Source organism: Condylura cristata, unplaced genomic scaffold (assembly GCF_000260355.1).
Source record: "Condylura cristata isolate star-nosed mole 26May11 unplaced genomic scaffold, ConCri1.0 scaffold00001, whole genome shotgun sequence".
Classification (NCBI taxonomy): Eukaryota; Metazoa; Chordata; class Mammalia; order Eulipotyphla; family Talpidae; genus Condylura; species Condylura cristata.
Window position 1 is genome coordinate 63,159,303 of NW_004567102.1, and position 21,242 is coordinate 63,180,544.

The window sequence follows — 21,242 nt, forward strand, 5'->3', positions numbered from 1 at the left end:
AGGCGGGAATCGAACTCATGCGGAAGTGGCTTCAGATTCTCAGTGCTGTGCTTTAACCCGCTGCGCCACCAGGGAGGGCCCAAATGTACTCTTTGTAGGAGTCACACTAGGTAGAGAAAAGAGATGAGAAATTGTGTGGCTATTACTGGAAATATCTGCTGATTAAACAAATATGTGAAGAAATGGGTTTCTTTGTTACAGGCTTATTATAATCTTTAATATGCTGAATTATATTTTGAGCCTCAAAATATAAACTATGTCATTCTACACTAACTCATTTGACTTGGTGATTGAAGCCTCTTTACATCTCCTGGATGCCAGTGTTGGGCAGAAGGGTTTTGTGTTTGCAAGTTCCTGCAGAGCAGACATGGTCACAATCATCTTGTATCATGTGGCATTTAGGGCTCTTTGAAGGCTATTGACTTGAAGTGAATTATGAATCAGAGGCCTTTTAAAACTCTGTCAAAGCCTAACAATTATGTAGGCTTTTATATTATATTGGGAAAAGTATGGATGTGCCATGTAAGTGATTTATGGAATACTACTGGGCAAAGGTCTTGTAACTTGAGAACTTCCTGGTTTTTTGTTGCTTTATTGTCATCATTATTTATTTCAAAGCTAAAAAATAATAAAATGTTAGCTGAATACAATCAAACCTTTTTAGAACATAAACATATTTTGTGAGTTTGAAAATGTTATTTTTAGTGAGGTTTTATGTCTATTTTTATAGACATAAAAATATGAAGGCAAGTGAAAATATGGGTTTCTAAGGGCATTTTCAAGCATTGTTTACAAAGTGTGTTTCTTGACCATATATTTTTAACTTTGGAGACCATATTCAATAAAGATGTTTTGAGTATTCTAATCTAGATGTCAAAGGTCTGTTATGCAGGAATAATCTAGATCCAGAACAGTATGATTCAGCTGATAAAGTAAAATGATATTGTTAAAAGAATGAAAAAATTAAAAGTTTAAACTGAGTATTATAAGAACTTATTTGATTTACTTTTCCATAATATTTAAAGTGTAGAGCGTAGCAATGGTGGATCTTATATCAGTTTAGAAGTTAGAGGATGTTGGTTATTGGTAGAATCAGATCTTAAGCTAAATCCAAAATTATGGTTTGGGATCAGTCACTTGATAGAACAGTTAAATGAGTAGCTACTAATTCAATGAGAATTTTAGAATAAATGTAATTGGTTTAAATATAGTTTTATAAATAGGGAAAGCTTTGAAAAATTTTTTAGTTACAGTACTAAAACATTTCCTTTGTCCTTCATGCAAACCAGAACATGATTTCATCATATAAAAATCTGGTTGGTGACATTGCCGTTCTCATAAATGACTTCAAATGCCATCATTACGTCTAGTAGAAGACTCTCGTGGTCCTTTGTTTTGCCACTTCTTATAGTTGATTTATGTTTTGTTTAAAAGTCAATTTGTTGATTTCATGACTTTATGCTAAAGTCACTTAAACATGTTTAAGTTATAATTTATTTATGTTTTAGTTTTTGGTTGGATTTTGTTTTAGTTTTGCCTTTCCTCCATTTCGTTTTTGGTTTTGTTTTTAACATTCCATGTGCACCCACCATTTCTCCCCCAACAGTGACCTACCTCAGGATCTTTGTCCTCTGTACAGGCCTGGAGAATGGGAAGACCTGGCTTCAGAAAAGGATATCAACCCATTCAGTAAATTCAAATCTCTCAACAAGGAAAAACGGCAGCAGAATGGGGAGAAAATAGTCACCTCAGATTCCAAATCGACAAGATCTTTGGAAAAGTCGGCAGAATGCAGCACACCCACAAAGGGCTCAGAGAGCCCTCTGTCAGAAAAGTTAAAGAAGCAGGAGTCCTCTGTGGAGACCACCAGTGTACCCACCACGGTGGCTAAGGCCAGCAAGGAACTTTCTGACGCTCAGGGTGCACCGGACTCTATAGCCAAAGAAAACTCCCTTTTAGGGGAAGATGATGGCTTTGTTGACTTGGAAGAACTTTCCTCTCAAACCAATAGTGGAATGGATAAAAGAGATGCCTCAAAAGAGTGCCTTTCTCTTGACCCAGAGAAGCTAAGGAAGGCTAAGTCCCAAATAATCAGTTCTAATTCAGAAATGCAAGTGCAGTCAGCTCTGAACTTTTCAGGAACAGAGAGTGATGCTGAACTGAAGGGGGTCCTAGATTTAGAAGCCTGTGAGAAACAAGATATAATGCCCGAGATGGACAAGCAGTCTGGTTCCCCAGAAAGCCAGGTAGAGAATGCACTGAACATACAGGAAGATCTAGATAAAGTCAAACTCATTGAATATTACCTTAATAAGAACAAAGAAGGGTCACAGTTATCTGAGAACTTGCAGAAGGCAGAAATAAGTGATGGCAAATGCCTTGAATCAGTGGGAATAGACATCACACTTAGTAGTTCTCTTCCCCGGGCAGGAGATCCCCCAAATGAGGGCAATAAAGAGCAAGGCATAACCTGCATGAAAGAGAGAGAGCCCCTTGCACTGCAACTTGCCTCTTCCACAGAAGAAAATTTGAGGAAAGACTCCCTAGACTCCACTTTGGATTCTGCTGTGGACAACAACTGCCAAAGCATACAAATGGATGATAAATCAGAAATTCAATTATGGCTTTTAAAGAGAATTCAGGTACCCATTGAAGGTAAGCCACATTTCTTTAATGCTTTTATATTACATATGTAATTATATAATTTCATTTCTAAAACTTGCACATGCAACAGCAAAAGTAGTATATATTTGAGCATATATTTACTGATACATTAACATTAACAACTTTGGAATTTGAACTATGACATGTATTTCTATTTCAAAAGTCATTTGAACGATTTTTTGAAACAATGGTGTGTGGTGGAGGACTGTGGCCACTTTGGTGGTGAGAAATTATGCTGACTGCACTTAAGGTGAGAAAGTCTCTAAAAAAGCAAGTATGTTTAAACAATTAAAATTTAAAAATAAATTTTTTAGTTTTTTTTATCTTGAATTTCTAAATCTAAAGTATTTTTGGAGATATTTCATTTCTAAACTGCATTGCATTATGGTGTCACCACATCCTCATTATCACCCATTAATCTGTAGACTTATGAACTGTCACAACGCTTCACTATTTACAATAGTTCCTGTTTGTTTATTTATTTATTTTTGGTTCTGTTTACTTACCCTGTGGCTCGTTTCAAATGATGTAGACCAACCTGAAACATCCAAAACGTTTCCCTTATGTACTACAGATCTGAAAATTTGAATTAGTTCAATGTTTCGGTGATGATTCGACCTCTCATTGCTAAGCTGGGGTTGAACACTATTCTTTGTAAGTAGAAAGGTTTTGCTATCACCATTGTTGTCAATGTTGAGGAATTTTTTCATGTGTGACTCAGATATACTTCCTTCAAAAGAGGAGAAAAGCAAGACTCCACCCATGTTTCTGTGCATTAAAGTGGGAAAACCCATGCGAAAATCCTTCGCCACTCACACGGCAGCCATGGTGCAGCAGTATAGCAGACGAAGAAAGCAGCCAGAGTACTGGTTTGCTGTCCCTCGGGAGAGGTGAGTGTGGGCTCACATGGAAGCAGCTGCCCATGAGATTTTTTTTTTCTACACTAAGTTTTTTATTGTATGCTACTGCCCGTCTATATAAAATAGTTACCCTGTGAAAATAGATATTCATGAAAATTCAGAGAGGTAGATGCTAAGGATTGACAACGGTAGAACTTCATATATATGACACGCACTGCAGGGAGAAGCTTATACACCTCACATTTAGCTTTCCATGAACATTCACTGGGTCATGAAAAGTGGTCAATGAAAATCTACTAAGTTTTCATTTTTAAATACTTTTATTCTTGAATAAAAGATTCTCTTAATTGTACCTTTTCTAGAAGGATAGTATTTTAGAATTATTTAATGACTTGAGTAGTACTTAAGGCACTTTCATATTAGCAGATTGGATGGAATGGAATGTGTGCTAACCACTTTCATCACCTTCTACCCAGTTGAATTTTAAATGAAGGATGATTTAGATATTCTCAAGTGCCTGTAATTGGAGGTGCTCTTTTATGAAAATAAAGGAACACTGTGGAGTAGATCCAGAACCCTCTAAGTGCAATAGAGGGCATGACTGTGATTTTGAAATTGCTGCTAAATTCTGGGGGAGCCAAAGACTGTCTTGACCTCAGAGGTTGGCCTTCTGTGACTTAACATGGACAAACCTTTTGGCTATCACCCCTACCAAGAATGAAGGTTCACTGAGTTTCTATAAGCATAACTAGAGCGAAATTAAAATTCAAACAAGAGCATACTTTCTGATGATGGGTACCCAAAATAATTCCCATCAAGCTACTTGTCTCATTTTAATGTATTATAATTTAATGTGAAAAATAACTGACAGGGTTTTAATGGATGAATTTGCTTATATCCACTTTCCCCCTCTTAGCCACATTAAACATATTTGTTTTGTGTTTGTGTAATATACTCATCTCCAATGTCTGCAGCCTTGCAATATCTCATTAAACTTTAAGGATCCTGGGGAGATGAAAGGAAATGTCTTTTATTATTTAAAAATGTTTCAACAGGGGTCGAGTTAGATTTCTAAAACCCTGTTAAAATCAGAATTCTAAAATCAGAATTTCTCAGCTCACAGTATTTTAGAAATTGAGGCTAATTTCTGACCTTATGGCCCAAGAAAACAAAACACTGAAACTTTCAGCCACATTGTGGGTTGTCTGGACTTTTGGGGTTTATAAGAAAAGTGACCATTTTTCTTGGGAGAAAAATATATAGTTTACAAGGTAGTTTTTTTTTTTTCCCTACAACTTTATTATCTTTAATGAGGTGGTTGCTCCAAGGACTCTCCCATAATAATTATTGTAACACCCTGTGAAGTTATTTTACCATTGTTTCTTTAACCCAGAGGGAAAAAAATAATGTAGTGCTGAAATTGTATCTCTTTGACCTTTTATGCAAGTGATTATGTGAGCTTTTAAAAGTAGGTCACTTGTTGAATTCCATTATATTGTATAGGGTTTGTGACCTATTTGTCTGTGGTTAGTTTTCTTTCTTGAACTAATTATTCATTAACCAATGGTTTTCTCAGAATTATTATATTTCACTATGTTAATGATAGTTTTTGGTGTTATCGATGTCAGGAAATTGTGTTGATTATTCCTGTTTGGTTTTCCTTAAAGAAAACCGCAATTCAGTTTCAAATTGGGAAAGATGGAGAAGTCCTGTAGTTCCCACCTGGCCCTCCAAGTGCACAGTAAGAAATAAGTAAAATTCAGTTTTTTTTTTCAATTAGTTCTTCAGGAGTTTAGGCTCAAGGAAGTCTGTAAGGAACCAAAAGGTGGCAGGGAATGCTTTTCTGACTCTGTTAATCATTTCTGTATTCCCTGACTATGTCAACAGAGCATTTCTACTTGCCTTTCTGTTTAATGGATCTTTGCATGCTTGGGTTTCAACAGCAGAGTGAAGGAATCACCTAGCAGTGGCTTCTGTATTAGTGTCAATCCATAGATCTATGTGATGTGATAGTTTATTCTCATGGGCAGGTTCTGATTCATGCAATGTACCAAAGCTCCATATCACAGAAGAATAATATTTTGATATTACTTTGCAAATGTGTTTTGTTATTTTTTAAATGTTTGGTTTTTCCCATATTTTTGTGGTTAGTACTAATCAACTCAATTGAAATACTCCTTCATCATGAATGGTCTCCTGTGTGGCTTCCTTAACACCATCATTGAACAAATAGTCTAACAAGTAAGAAAGTGACCATTGCAAGCAACAATAGGAACCTTCTATAGTCACTATTTCTTTTGTTCTTGGTGGTTTTCTGCCATTGCAACCTTGTTATTAAAAAGATACTAGAGGTGGCCTTCCCTGGTGGCGCAGCGGGTTAAAGGACTGCACTAAGAAGCTTAAACCACTTCCACATGAGTTCGATTCCCACTTGCCCCGGAGGAGATCCACATGGCGTGGCAGACCTCTCCTGACCCGCCCGCTGCTCCCCTCAGCAGTGTACTTCGTCGATCTGCCTGTTCTACTCCCCACTCTGTCTCTGGTGAATCCTCTCACCCTCCGCATCTCTGGCCTGTACCCCAGTTCTATATGAATAAATAAATAAATCTTTAAAAAAAAAAAAAAGATACTAGAGGGCCCTCTCTGGTAGCACAGTGAGTTAAAGCACAGCACTAAGAAGCTATCCACAGCCACTGCAACACAAGTTTGATCCCTGTCTAGGAAGGTGACCCACATGGCACAGCAGGTCTCTCTTGACTTGCCACTGCCCCCCTCAGCAGTGTATTTCAATCAGTCTGCCTGTTCTGCTCCCCACTCTGTCTCTAGTGAATTCTCTCACCACCCCTGCACCTCTGGTCTGTGCCCCAGTTCTTATATGCATAAATAAATGAATCTTTAAAGAAAAAAGTAGATACTAGAAATTAGAGATGTGACGTAGCTCAAAACTGCCTGTGTACATAGTAGTTTTATTGGGTAGAAATCTTGGTCTCAGAAGGTTTATAGTTTCTTGCATTGCTCCTTGAGACATACTCACATTTGCTGAGGATCAATCAAGTGATATCAATTGAGAACACTGTCATCTCCATTGCCACTTGCGGAGTCATGCACTTCTCTTGAATCTGCTGAAGATGACATTGCTGTGCTTGGGAGGTTAGCCAAGTGTTAAGAATTGGCCTGAAACCAGCCTGGAATATCTAGGGTATGTCTGCTTCACTCCTGATACAAATTTCAGTATGTGAACAGTGAATAACAGTATCTCATTTTATCATCTAGTCAAGGATTTTTCAATCTTGGCACTCTCTATATTTTGAGATGCATAGTTCTTTGAAGGGTGTCCTATGTGTTTTAGGATATCTATCAGCATCTATGACGTCTCCATACTTGATTCCAGTAACAGCTCCCCATATATGACAACCAAAAGTGTGTCCAGATCTTCTGAGGGACAACAATCACTTCACCTTGAGGACCATTGGTCAAATATAGGACCATTAGACAGGAGTCTGTACGCTATCCTGAAAGAGGTTATAAACAAATAACTTAGAGAATCAATAACTTAAAGCTTTTTCCTTTTCTAAATCATAATACTTTTTGCAAAGAATTTCACTAAAATTTTAAGCCAGTTATCAACCCATAATTTTGTATTTATAAAAACAGCACTATTGCGGGCTCTTCCTGGTGGCGCAGTGGGTTAAAGCACAGCACTAAGAAGCTAAAGCCACTTCAGCATGAGTTTGATCCCTACCCCAGAGGTGATCCATATGGTGCAGCAGACCTCTCCTGACCTGCCCTCTGCTCCCCTCAGCAGTATACTTCATTGATCTGCCTGTTGTGCTCCCCACTCTGTCTCTGGTGAATCCTCTCACCACCCCTGCATCTCTGGCCTGTACCCCAGTTCTGTATGTACAAATAAATAAATCTTAAAAAAAGAAAAAATGAAAAAAAAAAAAAAAAACCCAGCACTATTGCCTTGAAAGGAACAGTTTATCTGGAAAATAATCCTATCTTGATTGGCTATTATAAGCTATAAGATTGTTGACATTGATGAGCATTTATTTTTGCACCTTCACTCTGCACAAGCCTATGCTAGAATCTATCTAAAATAAAAGAAAATAACGATCCCACTCCCTGCCCCTGAAGAGGGGTGTAATTGGGCCATTCTGTTTTCCTGCCCAGCATTGGGCAAGGGTGAATGAGAATCTCTGAGAGTTCCGGGAACTAAAATAAGATTTATCCATTTGAAATATAGTGCCTTAACTTGAAAAATGGGTCATTGTGAGTGCTCAGTAATTAGATTGTACTTGAGCAAACAGTTACTGAGTACTTCCTTCCTGGCAGGCACTGTCTAGTTCTAGATAAATAAGACTGAGACCCTACCCTGAGGAACTGAAGAAAAAAGTATTGAAAATAGTTCTTAGCACTTTCCAGAAACTTGATCTATGGCCATTAACCTATGTTATGAATACTGTTCTGGATAAAAACACTTTTTCTTTTTTTACAGCCAAGAAATTATTGCATAAGAAGTAACCAATTATTTCTGTTCAAATGAATATTTTCCCTGTTTAGGGCCTCTTAATCTCTGAAGTGTTTCATAATAACTGATTTCCTATTATTCAGATTTTAAAATAAAATGGAAATAAAATTAAATAGCAGGAATTATGTATACTTTGCCAAGTCATGCATAAATATTCAGCCCAAGATGAATTAATTGGCTAGTGTGATTTTGTATAAGTGAGCTAATAAGAGGAGACAGGAAGCAAAAAAGGGAGAACCTGGTGGGTAATTATAAATTAAACTAGAAAGTAACTACGCGAAGATAATTTTAGCAACACCCAAACTTGCAGATAAGCCAGAATCCATTTTGCAATCTGCTTTTTTCCCTACTTAATATGTCGTTGGCAGTATCTGACCTGAATGACTGTACATCCTTTCTTTGACACCCTCTTTCCTTCTTTCATCCCTTCCCAGTTTCCCTTTTCCCTGCTTCGTTATTAAATGTTACTTTTTACATTTCTTTTTCTTTTTCAGTGGTACAGTGTACAGTGGTATACACTTAGTAATTTAATTTTCTTATATGCTAGGCATTCTTGCTCTCCTTGGACATTGTTATTGAGTCCCCAAATGCATGCATACCCAGTAGCCTTCAGTATTTGGATCATCCAAACTCAAGACTTATACCCAAAACTGGGATTTTTTATTTCCAACCTTTATACCTGCTTCTGTCTCCACAATTCATGCCCTCTGTTTTCTCCATTATAGCAACCAATATTACCAACCAGAATGTGGGCATAATTTCCCTGCATTGTTCAAACATCACATTCAGCTTATTTCCTTTATGCCTCTGGCCTGTACCCCAGTTCTGTATTTGTAAATAAATCTTTTTAAAAAAAATTTATTTATGCATATAGAACTGGGGTACAGGCCAGAGGGGCAGGGGCAGTGAGAAGATTCGCCAGTGACAGAGTGGGGAACAGAACAGGTCAAATGACGAAGTATAGTGTTGAGGGGAGCAGCTGGCAGGTCAGGAGAGGTCTGTGGCACCATGTGGTTCACCACTGGGGCAGGGACTGAACACATGCTGAAGTAGCTTTAGCTTCTTAGTGCTGTGCTTTAACCCGCTGCACTACCATGGAGGGCCCAATAAGTCTTTTTTTTTTTTTTTTTTAAAGTAAAGTGTGTCAGAATTAAAGACATTTTTACTGAAGATGCCTAGCTACCTAGTCCTCTCCCACCTTCTCTACCTACACCTATGAGTTCAAATGTCTCTTGTTCCTTTAAGAAACTTTCCCTATCTTCAGATACTGCTGTATTGTATTCACACTCTTCTAGAGATGTGGATTACTTGTGACTTTTCCCTCTGAACTTTAAAGTTTCTGCAGGCAGAGCCAAACTTTTTGTCCTATGTCTTGGAAACAGCATAGCGTTTAGTACTTAACTGATATTTCTAAATGTTAGTTGGATGGTTGCCTGATCTATGAAGTACACTACTGAGGGGAGCAGCGGGAGGATCAGGAGAGGTCTGCCACACCATGTGGTCACCTCCGGGGCAGGCTGGAATCGAACTCATGTGGAAGTTGTTTTAGCTTCTCAGTGCAGTGCTTTAACCTGCTGCGCCACCAGGGAGGGCCCCCATACATTTTTTTTTAAAGATTCATTATTCATACAGAACTGGGGTACAGGCCAGAGATGCGGAGGGTGAGAGGATTCACCAGAGACTGAGTGGGGAGCAGAACAGGCAGATCGACGAAGTACATTGCTGAGGGGAGCAGCGGGCGGGTCAGGAGAGGTCTGCTGTGCCATGTGGATCAGCTCTGGGGCAGGCGGGAATCGAACTCATGCGGAAGCGGCCTAAGCTTCTTAGTAAAACCCCATACATTTTAAGTATCACACACCTTTATATCATACTTTTTACTATGATGTTGCTAATGAAGAAAAAAATCCAAAGCAGTCCCTAAAAATCACTACGTTTCATTTTTATTTAATGCAAATCTAAGTGTTAAGAAACTACTGAATAATAATTTATAGGATTGTTAGTCACTTACATAACTAAATAGTCTCAATTTTTTTTTAAAGATTTATTTATTCGTACAGAACTGGGGTACAGGCCAGAGATGCGGAGGGTGAGAGGGTTCACCAGAGACAGTTAGTCACTTACATAACTAAATAGTCTCAATTTTTTTTTAAAGATTTATTTATTCGTACAGAACTGGGGTACAGGCCAGAGATGCGGAGGGTGAGAGGGTTCACCAGAGACAGAGCAGGGAGCAGAACAGGCAGATCGACGAAGAACTGAGGGGAGCAGCGGGCGGGTCAGGAGAGGTCTGCCGTGCCATGTGGATCTCCTCTGGGGCAGGCGGAATGGAACTCATGTAGAAGTGGCTTAAGCTTCTTTGTGCTGTGCTTTTAACCCGCTGCGCCACCAGGGAGGGCCCAATAGTCTCAATTTTTAAAAATATTTTAGAATGTTCTGAAGCATTTACTTCCTCACATTCTTCACCTTTTGTTTCATCAACCTGAAGTTTGAGAAATTCATCACCTTCCAGAAGCATCTTATTAGGCAGACATCCTTCAATAACTTCATTAACAAGTTTTGGCAAATGTTTTGAGTTAATCAGTGACATGAAAACGACCTAAGCTCATGAAAAAAGATCACTCTATAAAAAACCCTTTGCGGTGGCAGCTGTGCTTTCTGCTACAGGAGTCAACACCAGCACTTTGGAGAGGAACTCCTGGCATTTCTGCTTAAGGCTAATAAATCTCTGCAGATAGGTGCTGCACACAGTGTTCAGGAGTAAGTATGCAGAAACAGTAATTACTGCCAGCCTAAATGCCTGCAGAGGTGGAGAAAGGAGAAGGGGACCTGGGCAGCCTTAATTACAGGGCCCTGTGGTACAAAGCAGCTGCTGCAGACCTGTGCCACCAGCCAGTCCCCTGCTGATAGGTGGGAAAGGGAGCCTGGCACTGCTAGATCTTCCCATCTTTTTCAAAGAAAGTTGATATGTGGATTATATATGACACATCTCTTGATTCTGTTTTTAATGATTTATTTGTTTATGCATGCAAGAGCTCAGGTATAGGCCACAGGTATGGGAGGGTGAGAGATTCACCAGAAGCTGAGTGGGGAGCAGGACAGGAGGTGGACTGAAATACACTGCTGAGGGGAGCAGTGGGTGAGACAGGAGAGGTTTGCTGCACCATGTGGGCCCCTGCTCTGGCTGGGAATCAAACTCATGTTGCAGTAGCCTCAGATAGTGCCACAGTGCTGAGACTTAACCCCTTGTGCCACCAGGGAGGCCCTCTCTCCAGTTTTTAAGTACTAGCCACTGTTTAATTTTTTTGTTTTTAAATAGTGTGCATCCTCTGCTGGATCCAGGCTCTAGCCCAACATTCCATATTGATATTAACATAAAATTTTTATTTTTACTTATTTTTGAGTGGTGTTTTGTAACTGTTGTTTTGATCAATGAGTCTCAAAACTCAACTGCTCATTTAGTGATACAAAACAAAGAAGCATATTTAGCTGGTACTTCACAAGTAAAGGTTTATTTTCCTAGTCACACACTAAGACCCTTTAAAAATGAGCATTATACCAGGGCATGACTATCCATTGGTTGCATTTAGAGGGACAGAATATTGAATCCAGTGGGGACTCTATAGGCAAGGAAAAAATCACCTTTTCAAATAAGGATCTTGGGATAGGCCATTGAAGTGGATATTAAAAGGTCACAGTTTGCTAGTAACCTCTGTGGTCAACAGCACTCTACCCTGTTAGGCTTCCACAGCTGTATTCAAAATGAATGTTTTAGACTAAGTGTACTGGAGGATCTTTTACTTAGAATCACTAGTGTCCGTGAACAACAGAATGGCAAACATATATATCTCAAAACTTTGTAGGTCCCATTTTCTTCCCTTTTCCTGTCTTCTTGCCAATTCTCTGTACCATAATGTACTCTGGAGTCTGCTTTTAGTAATAGCTATTAAATTGTTTAATAGTCTCTATAACTTATTAAACCGGTGGGTGTTAGGGCTGTTATGTTTTGCTATGTGTAGTTCCCATTTCTTCTATTTGTCAGGTAACTGATGAGATAAGAATGTCTTAACTGCTTTTGCTCATTTGGGTCAAATTGTTGGTTTGCAAATGTTTTGCAAGATTTTAAATACTCACATGGAAGGAACTTTCTGAAATAGATGTTCAAAAGTAAAGTGATTGTCCTTGCCCATTAATCTCTGGACACCTAAATGAGAAATTGGATGTTCTTATCTTCATTTTAGAAGTTCAGAGAGATTAAGGAATTTTCCCACAGCCTCTAGCTCTTGGAAGTGGAAATAGTTTAAGATTTCAGATTTTTTACTTAGAAATGTAGCTTTTCTTTATCTTGCAACTATGTTTGGAGAGAGAAAAAGAGGAGAATGCAAGAGGAAATAAAGTTTCACAATGACTAACAGTGAGCCTCACTTAATAGGCTCCCTGCTACCCATATACACAAAGTATGGAGAGTAGAATAGGGTTTTTTTCCTAAGCATCAACTCAGATTTTTTGCATCAGGATTCATGCCTCTCAATCCTACAACTTAGTCAGATTTTTATGAAGTGGTGACACCATGATAGTGAGGTTGACTGTAGAGAAAGGGGTCATGCAGAGTGGTTGAGAGGATGGACGGGCCTGAGGGTGGTCTCAGGTCGACCGACCACACTGTGTGGCCTTGGACAACATAGTTCATATGTGTAAGCATCTGTGTCTGCCACCAATAAATAGGAAACAGAAATACAGTGGCTCCCTCAGGGGGTTACAGTGAAACAATAAAAAAGCTTGTTTCCCCATCAGTGCAAGGTCGTGGCTGCTGCTGCTGTTGCTGTCACTCCTGCCGTCGGCAGGGCTTTGCCGAAGGTGCGGCCTTCCAAGGACTGGTGTCACTTACCTTCTCTGAAAGTCTTCAGAGATGACAACTTTATCTGGTAAACGGGAATGTGTCTCTTGATTATGGTGTCTCTTCTGGGGTGACTCCCTCAAAGAGCCATGTGTGGATGATGAAATCCTTTGATGTTTCTGAAGAAATGTGATAAATCTCAGATTTATAATTAGACAGGAAATCTAAGCAATGCTTGAGTGCCAGGTCTGGGGAGTAGCCGGTGCTGGATGGGCTGGGGCTGGTTTTGTGCCTGGAGGCCTGTGCACACATGCTGACCCAACGCCCAGTGCATTGCCGCCATCTGCCTTGGTCATCTCTGGGTTGCGTCTCTCCTAGCCTGCTCAACAAAGCCTTTGTTTTTAGTCAGTCCTATCTTGTCCTGGCCTTCCCTACTTGGCTCCATGGCATCTTTCTAAGCCCCGGATCTGTCCAGGCCTTCTCTTAAAGTGCTAGTGCTACCTCCCTGATGCTCAGAGCCATTCTTCTCAAACTTCAGTCATGCACACACTTCCTTCATGATGGCACACCACTTGTGCTGTGATTTACCTAACAGTTCTCCTTAGTGGATGTACATCATTTTAAAAACAGACTTTCCTGGGCCCTCCCTGGTGGCGCAGCTGGTTAAAGCACAGTACCAAGAAGCTAAAGCCACTTCAGCATGAGTTCCATCCCCGCCTGCCCCGGAGGAGATCCACATGGCGTGGCAGACCTCTCCTGACCTGACTGCTACTCCCCTCAGCAGTGTACTTCATCAGTCGGCCTGTTCTCCTCCCCACTCTGTCTCTGGTGAATCCCCTCACCGCCCCTGCACCTCTGGCCTGTACCCTAGTTCTGTGTGCATAAATAAATAAATCTTAAAAGCAAAACAAAAAACAAACAAAAACTGCCTTTCCTGAGCAGTTATACCTGAGAAGTCAGAAGTATAATGTGCTAGTTGTATTTACTGCCAATCTTCTTAACAAGTATGTACCTATTAAAGTATGTTCCTTTATGTGCCCTCTGAAGTCACTGGTGCCACCCCCTCTCCTCCCACACATGCTGGGAAACAGTGGCCCCAGGATAGTGTTTAAGCATTTTATCTGATGCTCAGGTATTCTGTGACCCAGCTCTTTGGCTTTTATGTTTTCATTTCCTGCAACTCCATTAAGCAAAGAATACATCTCACTTTTCCAGTCAGGAATTCCTCCCCTGCATGATGAGTTCCCATTCAACACTTACCCTCACTTCAGATTCACTGACTCGGTCACTGTATTGGACTTTTTTTTTTTTTAAACTCTCCTTAAGGAAGCTCCTGGTCTCCTGCATCTTAGCAGCTCTGTCCCTCTTACCACATCCTCTCTTAAGTCATCAGAGACCACATTGTATTATCATTTCTCTCTGCCACATCTGGTTTGACCTCCTTCCAGTACCACCCTGCTCTTAAAATGCTGTGTCTTTTTGCACACATAAGCATTTTCCAGGACCCACCCTTCCCAGCACAGGTGTGTTCCCATACCTATTGCTTCAGGATAAATTAGCTTCCAGGGTGGCAGGAATTACTGGTATTGTGTTGACTTGTCCAGAAGCCCTGGAGAATGTCCTGAAGCAGCAAAGGCTGGAGAAGCTCTATACCTCATCTGAACCCATAGGGTGAGTCACTGGATGAGTTGCAAAAAAGTCATTAAGAAAGACTTGAATTTGATAGTAGGTGACTTCTGAGACCATCTGTATCCCGAAGGTAGGGAGAGAGGGAACAGGGTGCAAAACTTCCTTTTTCCAGAAAGTACCTATAGCAGGTTTAATAAACAGCATTTATTTAAAAAGTGAACAAGATCAGAGTAGAATAGTTAAGGAATGAAAAAAAAAAAGCTGGAAAATGTATCAACCCAAATATTAACAGTATACCAACAAAACTAGGTATGGGAAGAGAGCTTTAGGAACAAAACACCAACAGAGGCATTTCTTTTTGAAGAATGGGAGATGCATATAGATTTGTGAGTTAAGACTGAGATAAAGGAATGGAGAGGACAAGAGAGCTGAGGTAGAAACGATGGAGGAAATTCACTAAGGACCAGGACTGTGGAAAGTACTGAGAGGAAGTTCAAAATTCTAGAGGAGGATTCTCTTCTTCTGAAGAGAGAGTTGAAAGGGGACAGTGGAGAGGAGAGCATCATTAGAAAGTACAGCAAAATCCTCTAGTCAGAGGGAGGCAAATTAGCAAGCAAGGTGGGGACCTTGCAAAAACAGAGGTCTAGAATAGCTGGTGTGGCACTGAAAAAGAGCAGAGCCAGAGATGAGTAGGAGCCCCATGTGGGAGGGTTTTCCTAGCCCAGTTTGGGTGCCTTTGGTATGTCATAGATCTATTAAGCATGACGAAGCAAATCAGCAACTTCCTTCTTCCCGAGAGTTAGAGATAGTTGTGTTTGTTTCTGGGGGAAGGTGTTTGGAAGGGCAGGTGCAATAGAAGTGAAATTGTGGGCCTTAAGGGGCCATCAGAAGGAGTGAGATGGGAATTGGCCTGAAAGTGTGTGAATCCAGGAAGGACTAATTGCTGGGTGTAGAGGGGTGGTGTGGAGGGATTCAAGCTGAGAATAGGAGTAGTGGAATCAGGAAGGATGGGGCCAGAGGGACGAGGAAGGGGATTTTCAGAACTTGAGAACTATTTACAGAAGGCAGGGTTGAGTTCTGGCAACTAAGCCCTAGGAAAACCCAGTTAGGAAAAAAAGAACCTTTTCAGGAATTAAGGTAATTAAACTTAAGGCCACTTTAATCTAGAAGGAAAAAATATGAAGTCATAACCTCTTACCCTCTCTCCAATTCCATAGGAAAAGGAGCATAAGCAAAGGTTGGCTATTTGAGCCAAAGTAGATCTGGAAAGAAGGTCAATGTTTCCTTCTACTTGGTCTCAAGGGTCCTTAGAATTACATAATCGAATTGTTTCCAAATGAACTTCAGTTTTCTCTCTTGGAACAGGTCATTTTAGTTCCCCATTCCTTCTGCTTTTTCTCAGAGCCACATGGTATGAAGATCCTCTCTACAGAAGAGGATGAGGAAAAATTATGTGAAAGGCTTTTGCAGAGGGAAATCGGGGTGCACCAGTGTCCTGACTGAGAGAAGAAACAGAAGCACTTCCCATTAGGGTACCCTAATGTACAACAGGTTATGTTCTGAAGATCTCCCATCTCACCTCACCTGACGCTTTCCATGAATAAAGTTCATTAAGTAGAGAGCAAAAACAGAGTTCACCCCTTGAGAGAGAAGGGTCTGTTCAGGACTGCTACCCTCTCTACTGTGGCAAGTGGAGGACCATGCCCTGAGTGGGCTTCAGGTGACATGGCTGAGTGGAGTCCCCTAGGCACAGTGTTGGCTGGCAGGGCCCAGTGCTTGCAAGGCAGTGTTCTGTGCCTCCTGCTGACAGGACTAAGAGCAGGAATGCCAAGTGGGCAGCACGTGCCCAAAAGGCCACCCAACGGCTCACTAATATTGCTTAAGCTTCATTAATAACCCCAAATTAAGGAAATATTTCATCTGTACTATGAAGCCTCTGTGACAAGTGCAAAAATGTGCATGTGTTCCTTTGAGTTCAGGTTCATAAAAAAAGAGACTTAGATTGATGGACATTACTCAATGTCTGGGCCTTATTTTGCTTGTCTTTAGGGATAGTTAGAAAGACTTTAAGAATGATTGTGCAATGAATATTAAAAAAAAAAAACAGGAAACAACAAATGCTGGTGAGGATGTAGAGGAAAAGGAACACTTCATTGCTGGTGAGAATGCAAACTAGTCCAATCACGATGGAAGGCTGTGTGGCAATTCCTCAGATTACTAAAAGTGGAGCTTCCATATTCCCCAGAAATTCCACTCTCAGGAGTCTACCTAAAGGACCCAAACACATTACTTGGAAAGGACCCGACCCAAACACATTACTGTACCCCTATGCTTATTGCAGCACTGTTTATAATAGGTAAGATTTGGAAGCAACCCAAATACCCAAAAATAGATGACTGGATCCAGAAGATGTGGTACATATACATTATGGAATAATGTATCCAACAATCAAAAAAGATACACTCATACCACGCGCAGCAACATGGATGGAGCAGGAAGGGATCAAGCTCAATGGAATAGGTCAGAAGGAAAAAGGAAAACATCAGATGATTTAACTTATAAGGGGATCAAATAAATGACCAGGAAAAGAATAATTATAATAAATTAAACAAAATTAACAGGCAACCATTAATCAGACACTCTGCAGGGGAGAAAAAGGGCGAAAGATCAAAACAAAGGAGGGAATGTGTTCTTTTTTTTTTTGTTAAAGGTTTATTTATTTGTACATACAGAACTGGGGTACAGGCCAGAAGTGTAGGGGCAGTAAGAGGATTCACCAAAGACAGAGTGGGGAGCAGAACAGGCAGATCGACAAATTACACTGCTGAGGGGAGCAGCAGGTGGGTCAGGAGAGGTCTGCTGCCCCATGTGAGTCACCTCTGGGGTGGGGATTGAACTGCTCAAGTGGCTTTAGCTTCTTAGTAATGTGTTTGAACGCACTACAATGCCAGGCAGGGCCCAGGAATGTGTTCTTATACCGGGGACTATGGTGAATTACACAGGGAACTGTGACGCACAGGTGAATGGGTGGTGGGAATTTTGTGGGGCCCACACCTGAGAAAGCCATACATTGTACAAAAAGGAATAATGTAAAAATGTATATTTTTAAAAATTGTGCAATGTCAGGTCCCTAAACAGGGGGGAGCCACTTCTTCTATTTTTATGTGACTGGTTTTATCTACCAGTATTGCTTAAAATGGCACATTTTGTTTAATATGAAATTTTTTGTGACTCTGTGCCTCTTTCCTGTGGTATTTTTAGAATTACTCTCCCCTCCTTGCTTAAAGATTTTCCTCTGTGGTTAAGTCAGATAAGCCCAGTGCTTATTCAGCTTGAAGGGCTGCACCTGTCTGCTTTTGACCCACTGCTGATGGCTACAGACTAGCCCACACACCAACTACAGATTCAGAAGTTAATTCACCAGTCACCGGAACCTGGCACTCCTAAGAGCTTTGGGATAAGACTCCTCATCTGTGCAGCCCAGACTCCTGCCCAGATTAAGTTGTTCCCTTTGTGAAGAATGATACATCAGGCAAGAATGCTTTATGCTGGTTTTACCTGCTCTCACCCTCTCCCTCACCTCTTCCCCTACTTGCTACAGGGCGTAAGAATTTTACATATACACATACAGCTATTCCCTTCCATACTGTGACCACTGTGGCAGGGCCACTCTAGGTTTTACCCAAGTTAACCTGATTGCATTCATGTGGCTCCTACCTCCATTCGTCTAGACCAGGCCACTCACCCACCCCCTTGAAAACTTTCTTCAAGAAAGATGGGGAGTAAGAAAGGGTGTTTTTTTCCTATGGGTTTGCCTCTATTAAGACCACTGTAGAGATCAGAGATATCCTATTTATCTTGCACTTTGAAAAAGTTTTATGTACGAGAGTCCTCATTCCCTTTAGCAAACCCTTTAGACTGTGTACACATTTGTTTCTCTGACCTCCCATTCCAAACATATTCCCAGTGGGTTATAGGAACTTCATCAGGCAAAGAATATCGATGTATTTCTTTCTCCAGAACAATAAGCCTTACTTACCTTACATTTACATAATTAAACTGGAATGTTCAGATGGTTCCCCCAGCCATTATAATGTCTATCACCAAAAAGCGAAGCGAATGGCAATTACTCTGCTAGGATCTCTTACTTTTAAGTTTCATTGGCTGCAATTTTCACAGCTTATATTTTCTAATAATGTCTAAGAAGAAGTTAAATCTTAGCTCCAAATCTGTGTCTTATTCCCTTGCAGCTTCAGACAGGCACATACATCATGAGCTTCTAGTGTTTCCCAGAATATTTCTTTGGTTTCCTTGCTTGGGCAACAGCTTCCCCTGTGAGAGTAAAATGTTAGTGGAGTCAAGAGCAATCCTTTATGGAAACCAGTTCCAAGATGATTTAGAAATCAGTAGGCAGCAGGGGGAGAACTCTGTAATGTGATTAAAAGACCCCAATTGCCAACTCAGATCTTGTCCTCACTGTGATGCAGGTTGCTGATTTCAGGGCCCCCTTAATTTAAGGAATATTGGGAGGAGGAGATGACATGCAATGTCCCTTCTAGCTGTCATATTCCAAAAGGTAAGTTTCAGGGTCACTGGCACACAGTAGCTACATAGAAAGGGTTCTTGACGGAAGCCATGTCTGTGCTAGAACCAGCATGAACACACCTGGAGCTGAGTGGATGGATTGACACCTTGAAGTGAAGGAGAACTCACCCCAATGGAACATGGACCCTCTCAGTAAGAGACTATCAGAAAGGAGCTGCAGGGTTTAGGCTTGTGTTCGGTGATTCAGGAAAGAGTGGAAGCCGGAAGGACTTTACTGTGGAACGGAAGCTGTTGGGAAGCAGAGTGAATTCTGTGATTGAATATTTCACTAAAGCTATTATCCAGAAAGAGGGAAGATTAGTGAGGCAAATGTGATAGTTGGCAAAGAAGCACAATCATATTATTGGCCAGATTGGAGGCATGTTTAGTCATTTTTGTGGCTGGACAATGTCACTGTTTTTATGTGTGCTTAGATGTGAGGCCGCACAGAAGTCTTTTGTTGTGATTCATTATGGTTATGGTGCGACCTTCTCTGACTTGATGTTCTGTAAAATTGTTTAACTAGAGATTACAGGGCCTGGCTGTGAATAAAAGGCTGGCTCCTAGCAACACTAGGGCCCTGGCTAATAGGACCAGATTAACTCCCAGGTGCCAGGTGCTACTTTTACTTTCTCTTAAGTATGCTAGTTAATAAACAATAAGGCAGCCTCTCACAGGTGGTTATGCACATAAGAGATATCTTCTTTTCCAGAAGTTAGAAGGAAGCATGTTTGTTTCTCAGCTATATTGTGAAATATAATTAAGGTGACCCCAATGTTAAGTGTTAAAGAACTAAATGTTAGAATTATATATTTACCAAACGTCTCTCGAGTGGTGACTTATCGCATTTTTTTTTAAGATTTTATTTATGCATACAGAAATGGGGTACAGACCAAAGGTGCAGAGGTGGTGAGAGAATTTACCAGGGGCAGAGTGGGGAGCAGAAACAGGCAGATTGACAAAGTATTCTGCTGAGGGGAGCAACCTAAGAAACAGGAGAGATCTGCCACGCCATGTGGATCACCGTGGGGGCGGGGATCGAACTCGCACTGAAGTGGCCGTGCTAGCTTGCAGTGCTGTGTCCTAACCCGTTGGGCCACTGAAGTGCATGGCTTAGTTTTGCAGTGCAGCACCAACCTGCAGTGCACCAGGGAGGGCATAGCTCATTATTTTCTAAGAAATGTCTTAGTAGGAAATTTCATCGTAAATGATAAAAATAATTCAAATGAGTATACATAGTGCTGGTGGGAGGGGAAAAAAAGAAAAATGATGGCATCCCTAAAAAGGACGGTATGTTCTTATGTATCAAAATTGTAAGTGAGCTGTTCCAGTGCACTTCTATTTCTGGGAATATATCCTATTCTTTTACCTGTATACGCGTGAAATGACTCAGTGTGAAGTTACGTACTATAGCATCGTTTTTAACTGAATAATCTTGGAAACACACCAAGTGTCCATAGTTTATGTAATCTAGAGGAGAATGACATAAATTACGGTAAATACACACAGTAAAGTACCGTGTAGCTAGAAAAGAATGAGGAAAACATCCATATATGATATGGAAATAGATCCAGGATATGATGTTAAGTGAAAAAAGTAAGCTAGGGAATAGTGTTATCTGTTGTAGAAATGGGCAAAAAGAATGTATATTCATATTAATGTATATTGCCTTAAGTAGCTACAAAAACATGAGAAACTAATGAAGTGATTACCTGTAAGGGAAATAAGATAGAAACAAATGTGAATAGGGGTGTAAGAAGGAAACTTTCCAGAGTATGCTTTAAAAGTGTAATTTTTATCCTTGAACCATGAAAATGTACTAGTTATTCCAAAAGTGAAAATAACTTAAAGGTATGTATGAGAGGAATATATCTTTCTCTCACCCTATTTCATGCCTTAGGACAAACTATTTTTAAATGAGATTTCAAAGAAATCTGTTTTGGTAGTAAAAGATCTCCAGAGCAACAAAACCAGTGAGCTGAAACAGCAGTGGGATGTGTCCACAGAGGGAGGAAGCCAAAGCTAGCTAAGTTGGCACATATAATTTATTACATCCATGTACAATTATCATTGATATTTTTTTAAAGATTCATTTATTTATGCATGCAGAACTGGGGTGCAAGCCAGAGGTACAGGGGCA

General features: G+C 40.4%; 1 protein-coding gene across 1 annotated transcript in view; it reads left to right on the plus strand.

The window, feature by feature from the left end:
• NCOA7 (nuclear receptor coactivator 7) overlaps positions 1 to 21,242 on the plus strand; it is a 130,541-nt gene that overhangs the window by 91,368 nt on the left and 17,931 nt on the right. The window contains exons 9-10 of the mRNA XM_004673830.2: positions 1,640 to 2,655; positions 3,386 to 3,554. Of these exons, the coding sequence (XP_004673887.1) occupies positions 1,640 to 2,655; positions 3,386 to 3,554 (1,185 nt within the window). The remainder of the gene's footprint in view (positions 1 to 1,639; positions 2,656 to 3,385; positions 3,555 to 21,242) is intronic.